The sequence below is a fragment of the Sinohyriopsis cumingii genome, chromosome 12, assembly GCF_028554795.1.
Source record: "Sinohyriopsis cumingii isolate HCF-2022 chromosome 12, ASM2855479v2, whole genome shotgun sequence".
NCBI lineage: Eukaryota > Metazoa > Mollusca > Bivalvia > Unionida > Unionidae > Sinohyriopsis > Sinohyriopsis cumingii.
The window spans coordinates 54,386,852-54,412,780 of NC_142972.1; the positions used below are offsets into that span (position 1 = coordinate 54,386,852).

Genomic DNA, 25,929 nt, shown 5'->3' on the forward strand with positions numbered 1-25,929 from the left:
ATTGTCGGTATACATCTATGTATATCTTTTACGCTTACTGCCATTTCTCGAGGTTGTTGAAATACCGTAGGCTGAATGGTTCTTTGGTGATATTTACATAACACTTCCGATAAAATATTTTGCTTGACGCCTTGTAAATCCATGTAGAATAGCACAACCCTCTGTCATGTGGCCATTTTGAATTTCGCGCTAGATGTGGCTATTACCAAATAGAGGTAAATGTCTAAACTGTACGCAGGTGTGTTCTGGAAAGATTTGCAATCAGCATTTTAAAAAGCAAATGACAGACCCACGTATTGTCCCTCAGTTTCAGCACAGATTTTTTTCGGATTGGCTGATTATCGGTCTCCAAGAAAACAACAAGAGAACATAACAACTCTGAACAGTAAAAACAAGGACGGAAGTGAAAATAAAACTGTGAGCTTGTTGCGGAAGATTTGGGCAGAATGAAAACATCTGAGAGAAATGTATTAAAGTTTATTGGTGAGATACAAGAGAAAGAGACCACCACAATCCAAAACTTATAAAACTTCCACGACTACATTGACGGCCACCACTGCCATCAGCGGCAACAGTCACTACTATCACTAAAACAGCAGCAGCGGGAAGATTTGGACGTGGGAAAGGTTTAAGACAATTACATCCGATGTTCTGTGTCTTTCATCAACAACCCTTTTCAATGCCGCACTTATCTCTCAGTAAAGAGATACTGGTCACAACTGCCAAATCAAATAAAACAAATCTCATTACAAAAGTGTGTGTGTGTGTGTGTGTGTGTTTCGTTCAACAAATCAAAATATGGATACGCTTACGTTTTGGGGAATATTCACGTGAATAGGTATACAAATGAAATTTAAAATACATCACAAAAGTATTTTCTTCTTCTACATGCTTTGTTTTCTTTAGTGTTTTCACTGGAATAGGTTCTTCTGGTGTTTCTTCTTCTTGCATTGCTTTGAATTCTTTTGTTGGGATAGACATTTTTCTATTTCATTTGCTTCATAAAGTTCATTCTTTTTCTCTTTTTCTTATTCTTGGACACACTGTCTAACAATGTCTTTTTTCTGACATTTATGATAAGTCTCTTTCCTTTTGCCTCTGGATTCGCTCTCTCCTGACTTTGAGTTTCCTTTTCGTTGCCAATATGGACATTTGGTGGCTTAATGTAATTTCCTTTGACAATATAACATATTTCTTCACTTTTATCTCGAGAGGAGTAGCTGCAGTTTCAGCATAAAGCTTGCTGTTAAGTGTATTTATGGAATGACTCAATAAATCTCTCATCAAATAAAATTTGCCGTAGTTCTTCCATATTACCAGACTGAAAATGAATGTGTGCTTTCTATTTGGTAGAGTGGAGCTCTGTATATAGGGAGAGAACGTAACTTAGTCAGATCCAACTAAAATTGTCGTGTCATGAAAATATCACACTCTTACAAGCCACAAGGAGAAACCAGAGGTCCAGCGACGACGACGCATCATATGTTAAGAAAAGAGTTTTGCGGACTTTCCTCTGAGTGGTTTTAAAGAGGATATGAGTGATCCCTATCCAACACCATCCCCCGCTTCCTGAACCATAAGACCGGAAAAGTCTAAATCATCCAATGTAGAGAGTCGTTTCATATTCACCCAATCCTACAAAGAAACTTCCAGAAAATTTAGAACGGTTGCTTACATTTACATTTCTATTTTAGAACAGTTAAAACAGCAATGCCGACCTAAAGATTAATATTGTTTGAAGCTGTCGTTTACTGACTACAGTTTGAAATCTCCTGTTTTGATCGAATTTAGCACACCTGCAGAATTAACCTTTACCAAACTCTTGTAACGATCAAACGACATCCAACAATGCATTGATGTTTTGACATAACTAATGGAAATGTCACCCTTCATAAACAAACATATATGCTCTAAAGTGGCAGAAAACGCAAAAAGTTTTATTGGTAGATCAACTCAATACAAACTATGATCAAGAATGACAACGACCACGATCAGATGTGTTTAGTTTGCTCTATCGTGGTCGCTCGAGGTCGTGGAAAGAAAACTGATACACTAAAATGGAATCGATTATGGGCAAGCATTAGGAAATTGGACAAATGCAAACACACGAGAGACAGAAATTGTTTTGGAAAAAGCAGGAATGTTGAAAGAGACTGCCTATGGTGTTTCAGAAATGCAGAAGAATATAGAATCTAGACGTACTAGACCAACAACAGGCGTTGAAAGTTTACCTATAAGTCGTTCGTAGAGGTTTTCTGTTTGGTGGACCCCCTTTTCCAGACGGAAAATACATTCACGTCTATCATCACTTGTCAAAAGCATTAATTCTTTCACCGTCAACAACTCTTCAGACCTCTTAGACACGATCATAAAATGAATAAGACAAGAACAATTAAAAACTTGGCTGTTTTTGATTACTAATAAAGAAAAATGACACACCGAGATTCTTTCGAATATTCCAAGACATAACTCTTTCTTCGTCTCTAACGATGTTGATAATGCAAAAATCCCATTTGGTAGAATTTCATCCATGTCTTATTTGATCGAGTTGGAAATCGAAGAACATTCTTCTTCTTCTTCTTCTTCTTCTTCTTCTAATAATAATAATAATAATAATAATATCATCATCATCATCATCATCATCATCATTATGTATGATGCGCACATTTATTTTGATGTACCACATGGTAATTTTGTCTCTGACTTTCGCTAATGATTTGTATTACTAAAAAGGAATTTCATCCACATCAACCAGTTTATCTCGTTTACAAAGCTTATAACATGTTAGTTCATGCAGTTCATTTTTGCCATGCACTACGGCAATTACTTTTATTATTTACTCTCTGAAGAATTTCGGTATGAATCAACTATTGCTTCAGATAAGATTATATGAAGGACCTTTTAAATTCTGACAATGAAACAAGGATTATGTATTGATATCATATTAAAGAAGTGACACCATGAACTTCACCTACTTCCTGTTCGGTTTGGTTCCAATCCGGTTCCGATTTCGTTCTGGCTCGTTTTAGGCGTTTCTGGAACTTCGGCCTACCGGAATATTGGGTTATTCGACGACACGCCGCTACTTGCACTTTCGAGAAGTCCGCAGTATTAAGTAAAAATGTCGGAAGATCCTGAAAGGTTTGATGGCATGTTGCTTAATATGGCAACACAGTTAGAAGGAGGTGTACCGGAGGTAATGATAATGAATATTCGAAACCCAAGCAGCCGTACTAGCAAGTATTTTCATTCATGCACTTTGTTATGTAGGCTTACGGGCATTACATGCACTCATTTTTGTCAGTACAGTTAACAACAAGACCCAACCCCCAACAAAATAACTGTTCATCATAGCCATTATTCCGATAATTTGTTATAAGTAGTATTCGTTGCGAGCAGTGAATGACGTTGACAGGCACGCCACTGTGACCAAAATCATTCTTTACCCACCCCCAATTTTCTTTCGGAGCGGAAGCATGATTTGGCAACACTATTCTTGGTTGTCCCATTTTAAGCGTTAACTAGTACGAGTTTATTGTGAACTTCCCATTGTAGATATATTTAAATTTCATTAGAGGTCAGTGCATTGCCTGCTAAAAAGTAGGAATTCGCCATCACCTTGCAATTTCGTCACTGGGTGGTCACACACCGGTGTTACGAAACACCCAGATCCACTCAAATCCACACCAAATAAAAAACAATCAACCTATATCTTAGTCACGTTCTTATATAAAGGCATTAGGTGTACGGACAGTGACAAATGAAAATGTACTTAATAAGATGCATATAAATCTCATATAGTTTTAATTTTATACTTAAAATATATAGTGTTAGCTTCGAAATATGTGGCACCATCGCAAAAAAGCAAGGGTAGAAGCACGTAGCAAGAATGTGAAGATTGGTAAAGTCGCAAGCGATAATGAACAAAAACTACCAACTTTTTTAGTTTGCATTTTCACAGTTATGTTGGGTTAGATCGATTGAGAAATCTATAAATTGGTATCAGATTTGTCAAAATCGGTGATTGTTTAAGATTGTTATGACTTATTTACCTATATGGAAAATATTCGTATAAGTGCATGGACTGACACAAATGAAGACGTACTTAATAAGATACATACATATTATAAACTGGTGTATAGTTTTAATTCTATGCTTTAATTCTTCACTTATATTTCTATACAAAATCAGAGCCACATGTTTAACAAAATCTCTTTTCAGCCAAATTTAATTTTAGGTGATGAGTATCGGTTCCGACACTGTACTGATAAAAAAAAAACAATAAAACACCTAATGTGATTTAATGAACAGAATGTAAAAAGAAACAAAACTGCACTATTACATACGTGCAAATTACAACACATTGAGAACTAAGTTACATTTTTAATGTTTTTATTGCCAGCAATTACAGGATTATGACCTCTTGGTACTAGTTGAATAGCAAAAAGATAACTCGACCATTGGGCAATTGAGGCCAGGAGTTAATTATGAGAGTTAGAAAATTGTTGGCGCTCACAAAAGATGAAATGAATTGCCGAACAGAATCAGCAAGTGGCAAGTGATTCTTGTCGACAATTATGAAAATGAAGCCAATGAAAGAACCTGCCAAATAAGTTGGTCAAGCTGCAAGTTCTCAGTTACTCAATTAATTTAAACATCATATTTGTTTACCATCAACCAGCTAAAACCAGCCTTGATTTGTTTTTCATTGCATAATGAGTACTGACAATGGCCAGCATGTTTTCTTTGGAAATTGTGTGAGTTTCAGTTTTTGTATTCATCATTAATAAACTGAATGACAGTCTAAACAAAACATTATTGTGTTAAATACAAGCAACTAAATACAAGGTATATAATCGTAATGTTTCATGAGCTCATCTCTCATTTTGAAACAAAGCTTAAATACTGCATATTTCTTGTTTTTATTTGTCATTTTTTAAGTGAATCATGGCAGATTTCAGTAAAAAAATGCAATGCCAGGTTTCCATGTGGATGCAAATCAAATTGTTCAAACTACTGTGTTAAATGTTCATTTTGTAAGAACTGGTATCCTAGAAAATGTCAAGAAATCTCGGACGATGAATTGAAAATTTGGGGAAAGATTGATCTGGACTATGTGTGCATTTCGTGTCGTACATTGGATGGTAAAGAGTTTGACTACCTGATGGGCATGCATCGTCTGCAGAATGTAAGTACCGGCATTTATTTATAATTTGTAACGAATTTTAATATGCATAGGTTAGCCATGCAAAAACTACATTCTTTTACTAGAGACAACTAATTATGTGTTTAGTCATCATGTAGTGCCATGGATTTTGAACCGTTTCAGTGACGATTCTATCTACAAACAAATGCAGCCTATGCATGAATTTACATATTTTATCAAATATTTATATTTTTTTAAACAACATATTAAATGTGTGCTATAATTATGATACAACCTGATCACATGACATTGCAAATCAGTCGCACCAGGTGAATTTCATAACATGATGTAAGTTAGTCTTCATATCAGATGGACAAGAATGCATTCACATGTATATAGTGTATTGCACTTTTTGTGTGAATACTGTTGTAAAATGATTCATTTACTAGAATGTTATATGGTCCATAGGTTGTTACTTTTTTCAATGTATATTTCCACTCACTGTTGTATTAAGTTATTGTCAACCAAAATTTTGAATCTTATTAATTGTAATATATTATATTTCACTTATAATGATGCAGTAAATTCAAAATGGTTGTTGGCTGGTAAAGTCTAGTAATGTTATGCCAGCCATCATACACATAGATCCAGCATGTTGAGTTTTGAAAAACGTTCAATTTTTTATAGTGGCCACTTGATTCGCAACATCTGCAACCATACATAGCAAAAATAAATCGCCTGCCCCTTCATCTGCCTAGATCAGGAGAAGGCATTTGATAAAGTTAACTACAAATTTATGTTCATTACTTTAGAATCTTTAGATTTCCATGCAAATTTCATGCCAGATTTAATATTTGTAGTGAATATACATCTTGCCATGGTTTATCTTTTTTGATGAAGGTAAATCACAAATATATATTCCTGATTGTTAATAAATATTTCATAAACACATAAGGCTACACATTTAAAATTTATATTAAACTAAATATAATATTATAATCAGCCGGTTTGGATAGTGCTCACTTTGCATTAGTAAAGCATTTGAACAACTTACTTTGTCACAATGAATGTTTATTAATAATTTTCTATGTACATGTATGCGAAATTAATGGACACAACTAAGGGTGCGTACATATAAATTTTTATTAAAACAAGAAAAGAACAAACAGAAATCGTGTAAATCATACCAAGGGCATTGAAATCTAACTGTTACCCACAATAATCGTTCCTTGTTACAGTTTCCAAATGTCAAACAGTAGTCTATGTTCAAGACACGTGTGATGATATGCATAGAGCAGATTCATTTGATAAATAAACAAGATTTGTAGCAGCAATTGATTAAATCAGTTTTCATCACATTCAAAGCTGTTATGTAATTATAATCAGATTAAGGTCACGCTCAACCGTTAACAATATGGATTGATATAATCTTTGTCTCTTCAATGGCGATGGGTAGTGTAATCTGGAGAAAAAACATTGGACATAAAAAATTTGAAAAGTACGAACAGAAAAGCAATTAACAGACAGACAACAAGGGATGAAATGAGACAGAAATTGAGGAATGACATTATAGTTATGCAAAATGATATAGACATATTATTTGTGGGAATTTATATATAGCGCAAAACATACCAGATAAACCAAATAAAGATTATTTCGTGGTTGTGGTGGTTTTAATAAAATCAATAGTGATAGTAAATATGTGTCATGAAAGAATTAAAGGGAAGGAAATTGAAGAGGCAAGATGTTGGAAAGGAAAAATAAAATATAGAGGTAATGCTATTGTTAATTTTTTTAATTCTTTGCAACTTTGTGACCTTTTTTTAAATTTTTTATATATAAGCCTGTGGATGCATGACCCTTGTAGTAAGATAATACCAAGGCCTGAATCAGTTGTTGTATCAATAAGACCATATGTGTGTTATGGAATTTATGATTCGATCTACTTATCAGTGTGTTTGTCCATTGTATATCACTTGTGGATGCTCTCTGACAAATTAATCTCTTGATTACAGACAGTCGAGACAAAGGTCCTGGTGAAGTTAACAGCAGCAGTCCAACGTCAGACCCTTTTTAAAATCTAGTTCAAACCAGTATGTGACAAGGGCGTTGTTGTCCCTCCCATCAGAGTGGAGTGCTAAGGAAATGATGATTAAATATTTTGATGAAGTCAGCAGTGACCCGATAATCACAACTGGTAACGGCGACTGCCTATTAAATGCAGTGTCCCTTCTCCTGTATGGAGACGAAAGCAAATCAGTTACGCTATCATACCTGGCTTCGCATGGTACGCACTTCAACATTGTACATGAATCATCCGCAAAGGAAGCGCATACAATGTAACTTTTATATTTATCACCATCTTTTGAAGCTACCTGTATTGACTGCTACAATTGGTGTTTTCTCATCTGCATGGACAATTTTGGCTCTCTGTGATATTATCCAGCATTCGGTGCAGATTTTGTACCCTACGGTCAATGGCATGAATGACTTGGCACACATTTTAAACATGGCTTTCAAACTGTCTGCAGACGTACCAGTAGTACATTCAATGATTAGTATTCTCTGGTATGCTTAAGGGCAACTCCCAAAGCAAGGATCTTGGTATGCAGTAAACCATTTTGTTCCTGTAGTCGATATGAAATGTAAGTCAAAGAACCCTTTGACACAAAATGAGGATGATATGGACCATAGATATGAGTAATATAAGAACAGTGCGGTCAATAATTTATTAACTCCTGATTCGCTGAACTGCAGTGCGAGTTTAGATGATTTGTCTGACATTTTACAAACCGATGAGTATGAAGAAGACAGTTACATTATGGAAGCGGAAACCACCTACGAATGTAGGGAATCACTAGATCCTTGTACCGTATCTGATGTGTCAGATGTCAATACTCACCATAAATCAGCTCCATTTCAAGCGATGATGCCAGCTAGCAGCCCTGGAAACTTCATGACCTACGAGGAATTACTGAAAGTTATTATGTCCACTGAAAGAGGAATAAAAAGCAACCCATACATTGTCATTGAAGCATCTGAGGACAATAATGGTGCAAAAATCTTCCCCAATGACTGTGGTGTTTGGGATTGGATAAGTACTACAACAGTTAATAAGACTTTTGTTGTCATCGATTCTGTTGACAATTACATACCATGTATATGAAAAAGGAACAGTACTGTGTCAAGAAAATGGTCAAAGGTGCGATCACATATGAACCAATATTTCCTTAGCCATCAAGTGTTTTAACACTGCATAGATATTATACTAAATTGATGGAAGACAGATCATTCAAAAAATGCACAACAACAAATGCTGGCCATTGTGGAATACTGTGGCAAAATGCCAATAATCTTTATAAAGCACGGAAATACTAAGAAATTGGAGCCATATGTAAGGACAGACCCAAAATTTATTCTGAGAGCAGATGAAATGGCAAAGCATGAGAAAGTCGGCAATGTTCTGACAAAACTTATAGCAGACAACAGTTCCACTGCTTCAAAATCTATGAAACAAATAAATGACAAGAAATTCCGAGACTGCAGATGAAAACGTTAAGAAAATACGAACTCCAGAATAAATATAGCTGATGATGTGGTCAGTGTTTTAAGTGAGCTTCACAATAATCCAGTCATCCAACAAATAATTTTGATGAAACACAAGAAACCTGTTGTCATTGTTTATAGCAACCAACAGATGGATGATACGATCAGAAATTGTGAAGGAGATGACGGGAGTGTTCTAGGCGTTGATAAAACTTTCAACTTGGGACATTTCTGTGTAACAGTCTTTTCCTACAAAAACCATTGTGTGACAAGCAATAGAACCAACGATTTTCTGCTAATGTTTGGGCCATGCATAATACATTTTGATGCCAAAGAGGAAACTTACATGAGATTTTTCTCACATGTTAGCGATCGATTTGGACACAAAGCGTGATAAACCATTGAAAGTGATGAAGAAAAGAGCATGACAAACACCCTGAAAGCCAAATTACTGCAGGCAAAATTTCTGTTATGTACCAAACACATTCATGACAGTGTATGATGACATCATCAAGAAAATGGGGCATATATACTGGCCCATAAAAGAATAATCAAAATCATTTTTGAAAAAAATGATGGAATAATATTTGCCTCAGATGATACAGAATTTGATTCAAGATGTCATAATTTGGAACCCTGTTTACAACAATTTCCAGTTTTCAAGTCATGTTGGCAAAGATTCGTGTTGAGCAAAATCACCACATATGTCTTCCGTCCATTACGCGAAGGAGTAATCAATGCACCATGGACAAATAATAACAGTGATTCCATGAATATAAGTAAAGGCGGCAGTTAATGGGGACAGAAACAAGTTCCCAGAACTTATTGAAGAGACTGGAACTATTATGAAAAACCAAATTCTGTTTCTCAGATGTGCTATTTATAGCAAAGGAGACTGGCGTCTAGCACCTTCAGTGGAACAACAGATTATTCCACAACTAGTATGGCATGGTATGCCACAAATGGAGAAAGACAGGCACATACACAAATTTATGCTGGAAAAACCACCAGCAACAACAAAATCCAGATATATCAGTGCCAGCAACCTAGACTTTAAGTGTCTCATGGCTTCTGAAAATGTTGGAAAAAAGCCAGGCCAGCATCAGTACGGACTAAAAAATATTATAAATGACCAATTGGAGAAAGTAATGTACTTACAGATTATTATTTTGCACCATCTTAATACCGAATCAATTTAATTATGTAGGATTGTGGGTATTGAGAGAGAGAGAGACAGAGAGAGAGAGAGAAAGAAACCACTTTTGTATGACAATAAAATATTTGCAACATTTGTTTTTGGTCATTTATATATTTTATAGGTCATTTATATGGAATCATGTTCGGGCCAATTGCTCCATCTCTCCATCGTGTAGTATTTGGCTGAGCGGTGAAGTGATGCAGTGGAGTGATTTGTCATTTATTTCTTAAGAGATTAAAGTCGAAAGATATCATAATTGCATTTGTATTTATTGTTGATCAACCTGACACAAGAACGCAAAGTTTTAAAGAACAAATTGGGGAGGGGAGAGCGTTGTTATTTATAGGTGCGACAGTAGGTTTTGCGATTTGGTGTGGATTTGCCTGGACTTGGGGTGGATTTGGGTGTTTCATAACACCTGTCACACACCAGTTACTAGTCCTACATGTAAGTGATATTTATGTTTTGGGCCTCAGGGTCTTACTACAAGTAATAATGTTTTATTCGGACTTTTACTTACTCTGGTGTCTTTTCTGATAAATTCAAATTCTCACAAAAGAAATGGACCTGCTTCCATCGCATTCTTGTGAACTGAAATGCAGGCCAATGAAACTTGAAAACTGGAGATGAGTTACACTGGATGAGATTTGCTTTGCATAGTGTCCACTCTGGAAATCTATCAGGGCTGGATTCTGAAAAAGTTGCTGTTTCAAGGTGTGCCCTGAATATATATGTATTCTCACTTGTGTCCCAATTTTGCAGTTAGATACATGCTGATTAATTACAGATTTGATACCTAGGGTACATCAAAACTTATAGATTTATTTCAGTAGGTTTTTTAAAAAAAATAACTAAATAAATATGCATTTAATATAAAACTATGAGATTCTCTTTTTTGTTTGTTTTGAATCTCATTGAAATTGATTAATATGGTGGAAAATCTTAGTATGTTCTGTTTTGCAGTAAACCCTGGACATGAAACTTTTGCACTAAACTGTTAAGCAGAATATGACAATGTTCATAAACTTGCAGTTCAGTTATACTTGAATAATCAAAGCTTATACCACCTATGAATGACTTGTCTCTCATAAGTGTAACGCAGGTGAAGCGTGAATTCATATTTTTTAAAAACATATGCCTGTAATGGCATTGATATTTTGCTTCATTTTGTGTGCAGATAATAAATAAATGGTATGAACAACTTGTATAATATAATTTCGTAAAACATGAAGCAAATGAATATTGGAAATAGACATTTAAATGTTTATGTGAAATTTGTATGGGGTCCTTGGTTTGACTGTATTGTATATGGAATTTTTGCATTACTGGTATAATGAAGGGTGTTATAGTGAAAAGCAGCTGTAATATTCAAATATTTTCCATTAGTCACCTAATGCTCTGGTCAGTACCATTTGATTTTTCATAATTTTGGAAAGAAAATGGGACATGGGAGAAGTGGTGATGTCTAATGGTTCTTTAGAAAAATGAAAATAATCTTTAAAGTAGTAGATATTTCAGTGTATAAAAGCTGTTTGTGGCAGATTGTACGATCATGTGCAATTTATTGACTGATAGGTCAGTTTTTTACTCTATTATTGGTTCTATATCTGTGTGTTTTGTTGTCATCTACAAATAATTACCACCCCTTTCCGATGAGCAGATGTTTTCAAAAAATTTGAGAATGATCTTACAATCGAGACTTTCTCTCACTATAATGGTAATGCAAAGGTACTTTGGTAATTGCAAAAATCATTTGCACACTTTAATCCCACTAGATGTGTAATTTGTAAGTTACGTTCATTCTGGTACATCTGCAGCGATTTGGAAATGTCCGATAATATTGGCACAGGTTACTTAGAAGACACTTAAGTACTGCATGTACTTCAAACTTCATGTCTAAGTTACACTGAAAGACATTCAATACTGCATGTACTTCATCAAAACTTCATGACTATTACATTGAAAGATATTTCAATACTGCATGTGCTTCATCACAGCTTCATGTCTAAGTTACCTTGAAAGACATTCAATACTGCATGTACTTTATCAAAACTTCATGACTAAGTTACATTGAAAGATATTTCAATACTGCATGTGCTTCATCACAGCTTCATGTCTAAGTTACCTTGAAAGACATTCAATACTGCATGTACTTTATCAAAACTTCATGACTAAGTTACATTGAAAGATATTTCAATACTGCATGTGCTTCATCACAGCTTCATGTCTAAGTTACCTTGAAAGACATTCAATACTGCATGTACTTTATCAAAACTTCATGACTAAGTTACATTGAAAGATATTTCAATACTGCATGTGCTTCATCAAAACTTCATGTCCAAATTACACGAATTTAGAAAGATGATTCAGTACCCTATCATGTCCATGTTTATGTTATACACAAATTTTATCATAGAAATTGGAATCTTGAAGAATAAAAATCTTGATAATAAAGGTTGTTAGGATTCTGTCTGCAAGGTTTGCTTGTTCATCATTTGCTCTCTTTTGCAGCTCCTGGATATGGTGTTCAGTTTCCTTGCCAGGAAGACAGACTTTTACACAGGTGGAGTACAGGGGCAGTCTGAAAAGGTATTTATCTTTCCATAAAACCACCCCCACCCCCAAAAACCCAACAGATGCTATGTGTGTGTGTATATATATATATATATATATATATATATATATATATATATATATATATATATACATACACACACACACACATACACAGAGGTCTCGGACACACTTAATTACTCGTATTTGGATGCCAATTTTTTATCTGGGATGCAGAAACTCACTGAGGCAGGAGTCCTCTGTATGCATGTAATAGGTGTGCGGCAAAATTCAAAGACTTTCCAGTCCTGCTTCAGCCACCTGCTTTGTGGGAAAATGTGTTGATCAATTAGCTGTGCTGATATTTACATTGACAGAATTCAGTGACTGATAGACCCCTTGATGTACATGTTGCCTTTATAAGAGTACATCAGAAGAACAGGATGCAATAGCTGGGCAGCAAGTTCAAAGGCTTTGACTGGCAGCCAGGTGGGAAAATATACTGATATTTACAGTGATTGAATTCAGAGGCAGAAAGACCCAGAGATGTACATGTGGTCATTTATAAGAGTACATCAAATAAACAACTTCAGCTTTCATTATCATTCCAGAATGTAGCAGAATAAGCAGTGCACATGACCTCAGAATCGAGACATGTAGAGACATAGACAAAATGCCATTTGTAAATTTTGATAAGTATTTTGGGGTTAAGTGGCAAACGTACGAAGATTTTAACAAGATTCAGAAGAGTGCTAAAGCTGCTAGAATTTATAGTTCAGATGGGACAGTAGCTAAGTGTAAGAAAGTGTGTGATGCCTAGCTTAATGTTTGGAATAAGTCCTTACTTGGATTGACAAAATTCAGTCTCGCTTTGATGGATGAACAAGAGCTATGTCGGTGTTATAAAGAATGTAGAAATTAAACTCAATGGCAACCAATAGTTCTTCTAATTGTCATAGTTTTTTGGGAGGGCCAGGGGTCATGCTACCAGGCGAAATGTGGGTGACTAAGACGCCTAAAAAATGTAAACTTCGAAAGCGAAAACAACTTCACCCTATTATTTTTTAAGAGGTGCATTGACTGACCATACTTCTTTTTAGATGCCCCTCACCTTAGCCTGCTTAGTTCTAGTGTTGTAGCGAAATGTATTCATCAAGACATCAGTAGCTAGGCCTAGTTTTGATATCAGTTACATTGACAAACAAACTCTTGCCCATTCACAAGCATGTGTTTTGATAGCTGATTGACCATTAACCCTTTCCCAAGTAAGGTAGCAACTATCAATTTCCGCATCCTATCCTTTGATGATAAAAACATACAAACTTGTGTTTCAAAACTTTAACAATAGTGTGTAAATAGCAATTTGTGTTTTAAGATCAGAATCGGTGATCTTTATATATATTATCTGCCTCATGTACACTATTTTGTAATAAAATTAGTTTGAAACTGTAAGTGAACCGGTAGGCCTAACAGGAAATAATGGCGGACATCGCTAAGTCTGGGATGTACCAATTTATTAGATTATCTGTTTTCGTAAATCATCGGGCAGATATATTCAGAAAAAATTTACAAGTCATTGAAAGCAAAGCCTATGTATTATTTTATTAAAGATTTAACTTCAAGATGCAAATTATGTAGGTCAGAAACGTATGGGACAATGCTATGTTGTGGAATCCGCAAAATGTGTTGTAAGGTGTAAGTTGTTTTCTGATTTGACACATATTTTTTACAATCAATATTAGGTGTCTACTCTGAGCCCCAATCTCAAAGAGTGATTTTTGGTTGGGTCCAAGAAAAGACTTCATCAGATATATGTTTGCAAGAGATAATTAGTACAGTTAAGTTTGAATAGTATTTGGAAATAAAAAATTTATTAAACCAACAAAAAGAGTTTTCAGAAAAATTTGCAATCTCATAACTGGTTTCTTAACCACGCTAATAAAATGTCACCAGTGAGATGTCTTTTTACACTGCTTATTTGTAAAGGAAATTTAATTTTTTCCAATTGAAAGTTCAAATTAAGACAATATTCATTGGATGCTTTTCTGCTATTAGATGGTTCTCCATTGACCTTGAGAACTATACTAAAATGTCAAGCACTAAAAGTATTTCTGAAGTGGTACTAGAAGTATTGAACAAGAAGGGCTGTATTTCGTATTTCATTTGCAGATGATCATGGATAGATTTAAGAAACATCAAAAGATAGCCCTGGAGAAACAGGCAAAGTTACAGGAGGAACGTGAAGAAGAGGAAAGGAAGAGGCTAGAGAAAATTGCCAAGAAGAAAGCTGAGGAAGAAAAAAGATTTGCAGAGGCCAGAGAGGAGCCAAAAATAAAAGAACTAACAGATGAAGAAGCTGAAAGATTGCAGAAAGAGTTAAATGAGGTTTGATTCATATTCTTAGTGCTTGGAGAATATAGGGAGATAGTAGTGGGATTTTTGGAAAGGGTTAATTCCCCTTTTTCATTGTCTTGTGCATGGTCATTTTAATGGTTGCATAGGTACTTTGTCCTAGCTTCCCTTAAAGTGTATAAAGATTGAAACTAACACTTTTTTATTATAATTTGGGTTGGTTGTACATGTCATAATTTGACATTCCCGCAGATGGAGAAGCAGTAGGGATTTATGGAGAAGCTGTAGGGTTAAGGCAGATGGTATGATGGCTGGAGACATGGTTCTCATTTGCTTGGAATTTTATTATGTGGTACAAATACACATGTTTGCTAGACTTGAACCAAGGCTTTTTTAATTACTGAGAGAGGGTAGATAAAATGAGAATCGTTTTTTGTTTGTTTGTTTTTTAAAAAATAATTTATGGAAACAGACGAAGAGTTTACTTAATTTTGTTGAATTTGAATGTGATAAATGAGGCATCTAAAATGACCTCACTGGAAATATCAAACAATAGAAACAAATATTTTCTCCATGAATTTCAAGAAGAGGATAGATGTTCTGTCTTATATAAGGTCATTGCAGTTTCCTGCAAGAGTTAAATAGTTTTTAGTAATGAAAAGTAGGTGACTGAGATATATTTTGAATCATAATTATGTGAGGTATTATTGATTTGATGAAATAGCATTGGTATCAGTGATATTATTTCTGAATGCCAAATGAATAAACATCAAGTATTTCTCATTCACAAACACCAAATGCAACAGTCAAAATATGTTGCTTTCTGCAGAGTTTAGGTTTAGTCTTGTAGTTTTTTGTGCAGAATGTCTGTGTGAAGTAAATGCATGATATTTGCACGTGAACAGGAAGTTAAGATCTTCAATGATCACAGTGATATGTTAGTAAAGTTTCCTGAAATTTTTTCCAGTCTTGATGGTGTTTTGCGTGTGATTTCAGGCACTTTTTCATTTCATTGAATTTAATAATTTGTTGTAATACATCAGAAGTCCTTCAACAACCTCACAAATCCAGCCCTCCCAGAGGAAAAAAATGCTCATGTCATTTTGGCTCATTTTAGCACTTAGTGCTGAAATGTGATCTGCTTTCCAAGGAGGCTGTCAGATGAAAATGGTTTCCTTGTGCTCTTTCTCAAATCTGAGTGAATGCAGGAGTTTTCTCACTGAATTGTATTCCATCTTCCTCATATTTAAATATTATACATCAAAATTAATTTCATGATATGATATGCAATATTGCACTATCTTAATTCTCCATTTTAATACTGATTAGTATTTGCATTCCACTTTAGTACCTGACCTTGTTACGACTGTAACAAGATAACTGGGTGGGATATTTCGGATTAACAACAGAACACGTTTTGACGACACAGATATATGGTTTAATGTGGCGATTTATATGAGTAGTGGATTATGAAGATGTGTGCGTATTTATAATCCAAATATTGGATCTATTTAACAAAAAAACGCACAGTTTCAAAGATGGGAAAAATATACAAATAAATTTAGTTCAGTAACCCTAAAACACAGGATAAATGATTTCACAAATGATTCAATAATGGAAAGATGAATATAGTTCACTCAAATAGTAAACGATGTAAGTCTTTACACATAGTAAAAAATGTATTCACTCATGTAGCGAAATTATGTCACTAAACAAGAACGGATATACAATCTATCCTTCCAGTCCTGAATAATACACTGGGTCTTACTAACCCAAAATTAGCATACAGCTAAAAATACATGTGTGGAGATGCACTCCGTCACCCGTGCACCATATTCGCTCCACAGCTCCTCCGAATCAATTTCACAATCAATATAGACTCCGGACCCTCGGAATACTATGATCACTTGAAATATTAGACCCTCCGGACACTTGAAATATTAGACCCTCCGGACCCCCTGTCCTTTGACGGCTCTACAGCTGGGTCACCTTAGTCACTCTTGACATTCCGGACGCTAGACATTAGACGCTCCGGCACCTTAAACGCTCCGGACACACGGACGTTTCTACACTCTGACAACACCGGACACCCCGGATATTCCTACCATCAAAAACACAGCTGAAAATATACCCGATACAGTGTACTAAACTTGATACAGACATAACGTAAGGACGTTATACATGGTAAGTTATAAAGATTATATTATTATGGCAATTACAAAACAGAGGTTCAATAGTAAACCTAACCCTGCTCGATAAGACAATAGTAAACAACTTTTTTTTTAAAAAAATGTAACTTTACATTACCAATACAAATCCTGCACTACGTCGCAACAAGAATAAAAAATGCACGCATTATGGTATGTAAAGAAAACTATAACAAACATGCAAAGGTAAATATGGTACTACACTAGTTATCACTTAAAACCCCAAAATTACCTACCCCTACAGCTGGAGTTGTGCGAATCCTTTTAGCAGGCCGCTTGCTGACAAAACCATTAGTATTGTAAAGGTCCTTTACATGTAGTAACGTATTTATACCTTTAGAATTTTCGTTATTCTTTATCAAAGGCACCTTGCACGTGTGGCACAGGACGAATCGTACTCACGATTTCGAAATACATAGACCATATTATAATCACCCTCGGGTATCGTTGTACAGAGAAAAGAAACGAAACCCGAGTACATGTATTTAATTAACAACATTTACACCATTCCGTGACAATACCTCCCCCCTAAAAAAAAAGTGGTATCACTTTTAGAACAATCACGGAATGTGAACAATGAATCATTATTAAAACTTCCAATTTTCAGACCGAACAAAATGATTTGCTAATTACACCCTACTTAAAAAATCAGCTCCCACATTTTCTGACCCTCGAATTGCCTCGATTCGAAAACTGTATGGTTGCAAAGACAACGCCCAACGCATCAGTCTTGCATTGGTGACCTTTGCTTTATTCAAATATAAAAGCGGCTGATGGTCCATTTGCAAGGTAAACTCCCTCCCAAAAAGGTATGTATGGAATTTTCCTATTCCCCATACTAAACCCAGGCACTCCTTTTCAATCACGGAGTACTTTTCCTCTCTAGGGAGCAATTTCCTACTTGCATAAGCAATGGGCAATTTCATCCCCCCTTGCTCCTGTAGCAAAACAGCCCCAAGACCCGTATCGGACGCATCAGTCCTCAGTACAAAAGGTTTATCTATTTCCGGCAACATTAAAATTGGTGCACTTACCAGTTTGTGTTTTAGAGTGTTAAACGCTTTTTCCTGGCATACACCCCATGAAACTTTATTCGGTTGCCCCTTCCTAGTCAAATCCGTTAATGGGCTGGCAATAGCCGAAAAGTTGGGGACGAATTTCCTGTAGAACCCGATTAGACCTAGGAAAGACCTTACTTGTTTTTTTGTCTCTGGTCTAGGGGCATCCCTGATTGCTCCTATTTTATCTGGATGAGGCTGCAACTGGCCTAGTCCACTTACCAGATGTCCCAAACATTCCAGACTGGAATACCCTATGCTACACTTAGTAGGCCTAACTGAAAGGTTTGCAATGTGAAGTCTATCGAACAGATCCCGTAATACCTTAACATGTTCATCCCATGTATGCGTGTAAACAAAGATGTCGTCTACGAAGCTGTCGACGTTTTCCGTTCCGTTTAATAATTTGCGCATGAGACGAACGCACGACGCACCGGTGTTGACTAAACTGAAAGGCATAACTTTAACTTGAAACAGTCCTTTGGGAGTTGCGAATGCCGTCAACTCGCGGGCATTATCGGCGATGGGTATCTGCCAATATCCCTTGCTTAGATCTAATTTGGAAATGTATTTATGACCTGCCAATTTTGAAAATACACTTTCCATATCTGGCATTGGTTCTGTGTCAAATACGGTGATCTTGTTTAATTGCCGAAAGTCGATGCAAAATCGGTTGGTCCCGTCTTTCTTTCTAACACCACGGGGAACGAGTATGGGGAGTTTGAAGGTTCGATCACTCCCTGGTCTAACATTTTCATCACTTCTTCGCTGATTGTCTCCCGTGCATTAAAGGGTATCGGATATCCTTTAATCCTGATAGGCTCAGTGGTATTCAATTTGATCTCGTGTCGAATTAGACCCGTACAGCCTGGTCTGTCCGTGAACACATCTGGATATTTGGACAAAACCTCCATAATCTGTGTACGTTGACCCTCCGATAACTCAGGGCATACATTTATCTGGTCAATACTTTCTTTACCAACGTCCATGGGGTATTCAAGGGGTATTTCTGTGCTGGAGACGAATTCCGCTTCGTCACCAGACCTATCCTCTATCACCGCAACGCATACTACATTCAAAATCCCTTTATCAATCGTTTGTCCAGGTCTCGCTACGTAGAGTTTAAGCATATTGGCATGAAATGTCTTGGACTTCCCCTCCATATCAATGATATAATCCATTTCGCCTTTCACCTGTCTGACTTCATATGGCCCTTTCCATTGGACTAGCAGCTTGTTGTTATTCGTTGGGAGAAGCACCAACACTTGATCGCCTACATCAAATTTTTTACTCCGAGTTCCTCGGTTGTAGTACTTGGCGTACCTACGACTAGATTTCGCGAGTTCGTCTTGCGCCATTTGACAAGTACTTTCTAATCTTTCGCGCAAATCAACTACGTAATGGTATGTGGTCATAACTTCTTCGTCCGCGAACGCGTCTGTCCACAGTTCACGAAGTATGCGCATAGGACCACGAACTGTCCTACCGTACAATAGTTCAAACGGGGAGAAACCCAAGCTTTCCTGAGGAACCTCACGATATGCGAACAGAAGGGCGTTCATATATCTATCCCAATCCTTCGGTCTTTCCGCACACATTCTCTGTAACATTTGCTTCAATGTGCCGTTGAATTTCTCGACCAATCCATTGCACATAGGATGGTAAGGTGTTGTGCGTAACTGTTTAAGGGACAACAACCTACTAATTTCTGCCATAAGATCTGAGGTGAATTGCGCTCCACAATCCGTAAGAACCTCTTCGGGCACTCCGACCCTGCTGAACATGTCTACGAGCGCTTCGACTACACGTTCGGTTTCAATTGATGGCAAAGCTATGGCTTCTGGATATCTGGTAGCGTAATCTACCAGTGTCAAGATGTATCGGTTTTTCCGATCTTTATGCGGAAATATTGGTCCTACAATGTCGATGGCTACTCGTTTGAACGGAGTATCTATCAAGGGCATCTGACCTAATGGTACTCTAGTTACCCTGCCCTTAGAGATCGTCTTCTGGCAAACGTCGCACGAGCGACAGAACCGCGCTATGTCGCAATTGACGCCAGGCCAATAAAATTCTCTTAATACCCTATCCGTTGTTTTCTTTACGCCTAAATGACCTGCCATACTCGACTCGTGCGCAACCTTTAGTACATGTGCCCTAAATTTCTGGGGAACCACTAATTGCAAGAACTTCCTATCCGATGTAGAGTATTCCCTGTACATTAAACCCTTTTGAACAAGGAATTTAGAGGTACCCCCGTTCTTACACTTTCTCACGGTACCCGTTAATGCCTTCTCAGAGGTTGCACGTAAAGACGCGTCACGTTTTTGCTCATTTTGGAATTCTTTGCGGGATATATCAGTAATGGCTTCCGGTACTTTTAACTTACGCAAAGGTTTATTTTCCTCCTTTACCTGAGCCCTAGTTTGCACTGCCTGGATGATAGGGAATCGGAAATCTGCTATGGTTGGGAGTCTAGAACCCGGTACGTTGCCAATCGTCAATTCATAGATCGGGTTGGCTACGCATAAAGCTTCCACAGTCCCGGTCAAAAAAGGTGTATCTATCATTATCCTTGCAACTGGAACATGGTCGATTGTCTGGTCAAGCAACATGCAAGGTGATTTAACCCCAAGCAATTGATCATCGCGGACTAAGCTCTGTTTCACGACTACAGTAGTGCATCCCGTGTCTCGTAGAACAGTGACTTCTTGTCCGTTAACAGTGCCGTTTGCAGTCGGTACTCGTGCCTCTGGAAAAATACACGTGCTGATTGATTGGATCACATCGCGACTGATCTCTGAACGCACCACCGGTTCACGCACCGCTTTCCGCTTAACTTGCTGGGAAACATTAAGTTTTCCATTTACCGATCTTCTGCCTCTAATGGCTACCGCTACTTTCTGGACTGGTCCCTTCCGCTTAGGACAATAGTGGGAGATATGACCCACTTCCTTGCAAATGAAACATTGCATGTCACTCCGCTTCCCCTGGTTACTCCTACCAGATTTTTCAGGTTCCCTGGGTTTTCTGTCATTGACCTGATTCCCACCTTTGACATCTCGCGTGATGACATTCTGCGAACCTCCCCGAGCTTCGGCGAACAAATCCGCCTGTGTGGCCATTTCATGTACATTTGTGAAGGATCTTTCCTTCAAGAATAAATATAACTCCTTGCCACAAGTTGTTAACAATTGGTCATGAAGCAAGAAATCGACAAGACCCTCAAATGTCTTGACGACTTTACCACATTCCACCCATCGCTGCAAATAATTGCAAGTCCTACTGACGAACTGGGTGAATGTTTCGCCTCTCACTGGTTTACTATACTTAAACTTCTTGCGAAACCCTTGCTCGGTTAGTTCATATTTCTTGAGAAGTGCCTCTTTCAACACGAGGTAATTGAGCGAATCGGCCGTGGATAAACGCGAATACACGTCTAACGCTTTACCTTTCAATAACGCGCTAAGATGGAGCGGCCAATCGTCTTTCTTCCATTTTTGTACCGTAGCATACCTCTCGAACCTATTTAGATAACTATCCATATTATCTTTATCGTCTTCAAATGGGGGCAATTTTGGACCTCTCAGTTTAACATCATGTTCCCCCTCTTTTTTAGCTTGCAATAGCTCAGAATTTCTTAGATATTCCTTCTGCCGATTTCTATCTTCCCCTTCTACCTTCTCCCTCTCTGCTTCCCTTTCCCATTCTATCCTTTCCCTCTCAGCCTGTTTCTCTAGTTCAATCTTACCCTTCTCTAATTCTATCATTTCCTTCTGGGTTTCCCTTTTTTCCCTTTCTATTTGTTGTTCCCTTTCAAATTTTTCCCTTTCTATTTGTTGTTCCCTTTCAAATTTTTCCCTCTCTAATTCCCTCTCCTTTAATCTTTGGTCCCTCTCCCGGGCTTGTTCTTCACGAACGAAATTTCTAAGGGACTCCCCCTCATAACCAAACTGTTTCCCCAGTTCTACCAGTTCTTTCATAGAAGACATATCAAAAGTTTGGTGGTGACCAACCTTAAAGTGCAGTTTTATACAAAACACGTAATTACCACAAACCGTATTTTCTTTCACGAAATGCAACAAAAATATTAAATACAAAAAATAAAGTAATATTAGGTATCTACCTAACCTTGGTGCTTTGTCAAACGCATCTGAAACACACAAAAAGCATACAAATATAATAAAACAATTTCAGTGCTCTGTTATATCCGAAATGATCCCACTTCTGACACCATTTGTAACAAGATAACCGGGTGGGATATTTCGGATTAACAACAGAACACGTTTTGACGACACAGATATATGGTTTAATGTGGCGATTTATATGAGTAGTGGATTATGAAGATGTGTGCGTATTTATAATCCAAATATTGGATCTATTTAACAAAAAAACGCACAGTTTCAAAGATGGGAAAAATATACAAATAAATTTAGTTCAGTAACCCTAAAACACAGGATAAATGATTTCACAAATGATTCAATAATGGAAAGATGAATATAGTTCACTCAAATAGTAAACGATGTAAGTCTTTACACATAGTAAAAAATGTATTCACTCATGTAGCGAAATTATGTCACTAAACAAGAACGGATATACAATCTATCCTTCCAGTCCTGAATAATACACTGGGTCTTACTAACCCAAAATTAGCATACAGCTAAAAATACATGTGTGGAGATGCACTCCGTCACCCGTGCACCATATTCGCTCCACAGCTCCTCCGAATCAATTTCACAACCAATATAGACTCCGGACCCTCGGAATACTATGATCACTTGAAATATTAGACCCTCCGGACACTTGAAATATTAGACCCTCCGGACCCCCTGTCCTTTGACAGCTCTACAGCTGGGTCACCTTAGTCACTCTTGACATTCCGGACGCTAGACATTAGACGCTCCGGCACCTTAAACGCTCCGGACACACGGACGTTTCTACACTCTGACAACACCGGACACCCCGGATATTCCTACCATCAAAAACACAGCTGAAAATATACCCGATACAGTGTACTAAACTTGATACAGACATAACGTAAGGACGTTATACATGGTAAGTTATAAAGATTATATTATTATGGCAATTACAAAACAGAGGTTCAATAGTAAACCTAACCCTGCTCGATAAGACAATAGTAAACAACTTTTTTTAAAAAAAATGTAACTTTACATTACCAATACAAATCCTGCACTACGTCGCAACAAGAATAAAAAATGCACGCATTATGGTATGTAAAGAAAACTATAACAAACATGCAAAGGTAAATATAGTACTACACTAGTTATCACTTAAAACCCCAAAATTACCTACCCCTACAGCTGGAGTTGTGCGAATCCTTTTAGCAGGCCGCTTGCTGACAAAACCATTAGTATTGTAAAGGTCCTTTACATGTAGTAACGTATTTATACCTTTAGAATTTTCGTTATTCTTTATCAAAGGCACCTTGCACGTGTGGCACAGGACGAATCGTACTCACGATTTCGAAATACATAGACCATATTATAATCACCCTCGGGTATCGTTGTACAGAGAAAAGAAACGAAACCCGAGTACATGTATTTAATTAACAACATTTACACCATTCCGTGACAATACCTCCCCCCTAAAAAAAAAGTGGTATCACTTTTAGAACAATCACGGAATGTGAACAATGAATCATTATTAAAACTTCCAATTTTCAAACCGAACAAAATGATTTGCTAATTACACCCTACTTAAAAAATCAGCTCCCACATTTTCTGACCCTCGAATTGCCTCGATTTGAAAACTGTATGGTTGCAAAGACAACGCCCAACGCATCAATCTTGCATTGGTGACCTTTGCTTTATTCAAATATAAAAGCGGCTGATGGTCCATTTGCAAGGTAAACTCCCTCCCAAAAAGATATGTATGGAATTTTCCTATTCCCCATACTAAACCTAGGCACTCCTTTTCAATCACGGAGTACTTTTCCTCTCTAGGGAGCAATTTCCTACTTGCATAAGCAATGGGCAATTTCATCCCCCCTTGCTCCTGTAGCAAAACAGCCCCAAGACCCGTATCGGACGCATCAGTCCTCAGTACAAAAGGTTTATCTATTTCCGGCAACATTAAAATTGGTGCACTTACCAGTTTGTGTTTTAGAGTGTTAAACGCTTTTTCCTGGCATACACCCCATGAAACTTTATTCGGTTGCCCCTTCCTAGTCAAATCCGTTAATGGGCTGGCAATAGCCGAAAAGTTGGGGACGAATTTCCTGTAGAACCCGATTAGACCTAGGAAAGACCTTACTTGTTTTTTTGTCTCTGGTCTAGGGGCATCCCTGATTGCTCCTATTTTATCTGGATGAGGCTGCAACTGGCCTAGTCCACTTACCAGATGTCCCAAACATTCCAGACTGGAATACCCTATGCTACACTTAGTAGGCCTAACTGAAAGGTTTGCAATGTGAAGTCTATCGAACAGATCCCGTAATACCTTAACATGTTCATCCCATGTATGCGTGTAAACAAAGATGTCGTCTACGAAGCTGTCGACGTTTTCCGTTCCGTTTAATAATTTGCGCATGAGACGAACGCACGACGCACCGGCGTTGACTAAACTGAAAGGCATAACTTTAACTTGAAACAGTCCTTTGGGAGTTGCGAATGCCGTCAACTCGCGGGCATTATCGGCGATGGGTATCTGCCAATATCCCTTGCTTAGATCTAATTTGGAAATGTATTTATGACCTGCCAATTTTGAAAATACACTTTCCATATCTGGCATTGGTTCTGCGTCAAATACGGTGATCTTGTTTAATTGCCGAAAGTCGATGCAAAATCGGTTGGTCCCGTCTTTCTTTCTGACTAACACCACGGGGAACGAGTATGGGGAGTTTGAAGGTTCGATCACTCCCTGGTCTAACATTTTCATCACTTCTTCGCTGATTGTCTCCCGTGCATTAAAGGGTATCGGATATCCTTTAATCCTGATAGGCTCAGTGGTATTCAATTTGATCTCGTGTCGAATTAGACCCGTACAGCCTGGTCTGTCCGTGAACACATCTGGATATTTGGACAAAACCTCCATAATCTGTGTACGTTGACCCTCCGATAACTCAGGGCATACATTTATCTGGTCAATACTTTCTTTACCAACGTCCATGGGGTATTCAAGGGGTATTTCTGTGCTGGAGACGAATTCCGCTTCGTCACCAGACCTATCCTCTATCACCGCAATGCATACTACATTCAAAATCCCTTTATCAATCGTTTGTCCAGGTCTCGCTACGTAGAGTTTAAGCATATTGGCATGAAATGTCTTGGACTTCCCCTCCATATCAATGATATAATCCATTTCGCCTTTCACCTGTCTGACTTCATATGGCCCTTTCCATTGGACTAGCAGCTTGTTGTTATTCGTTGGGAGAAGCACCAACACTTGATCGCCTACATCAAATTTTTTACTCCGAGTTCCTCGGTTGTAGTACTTGGCGTACCTATGACTAGATTTCGCGAGTTCGTCTTGCGCCATTTGACAAGTACTTTCTAATCTTTCGCGCAAATCAACTACGTAATGGTATGTGGTCATAACTTCTTCGTCCGCGAACGCGTCTGTCCACAGTTCACGAAGTATGCGCATAGGACCACGAACTGTCCTACCGTACAATAGTTCAAACGGGGAGAAACCCAAGCTTTCCTGAGGAACCTCACGATATGCGAACAGAAGGGCGTTCATATATCTATCCCAATCCTTCGGTCTTTCCGCACACATTCTCCACAACATTTGCTTCAATGTGCCGTTGAATTTCTCGACCAATCCATTGCACATAGGATGGTAAGGTGTTGTGCGTAACTGTTTAAGGGACAACAACCTACTAATTCCTGCCATAAGATCTGAGGTGAA

At 37.5% G+C, this 25,929-nt stretch overlaps 1 protein-coding gene across 1 annotated transcript in view; it reads left to right on the forward strand.

Annotated features, from left to right (window-relative positions):
• The first annotated feature begins 3,030 nt into the window (after positions 1–3,030).
• The window catches only part of LOC149786473 (nuclear migration protein nudC-like), a 51,041-nt gene continuing 28,142 nt past the window's right edge, over positions 3,031–25,929 (forward strand). The window contains exons 1-3 of the mRNA XM_089976928.1: positions 3,031–3,196; positions 12,402–12,479; positions 14,613–14,828. Of these exons, the coding sequence (XP_089833054.1) occupies positions 3,122–3,196; positions 12,402–12,479; positions 14,613–14,828 (369 nt within the window). The 5' untranslated portion in view covers positions 3,031–3,121. The remainder of the gene's footprint in view (positions 3,197–12,401; positions 12,480–14,612; positions 14,829–25,929) is intronic.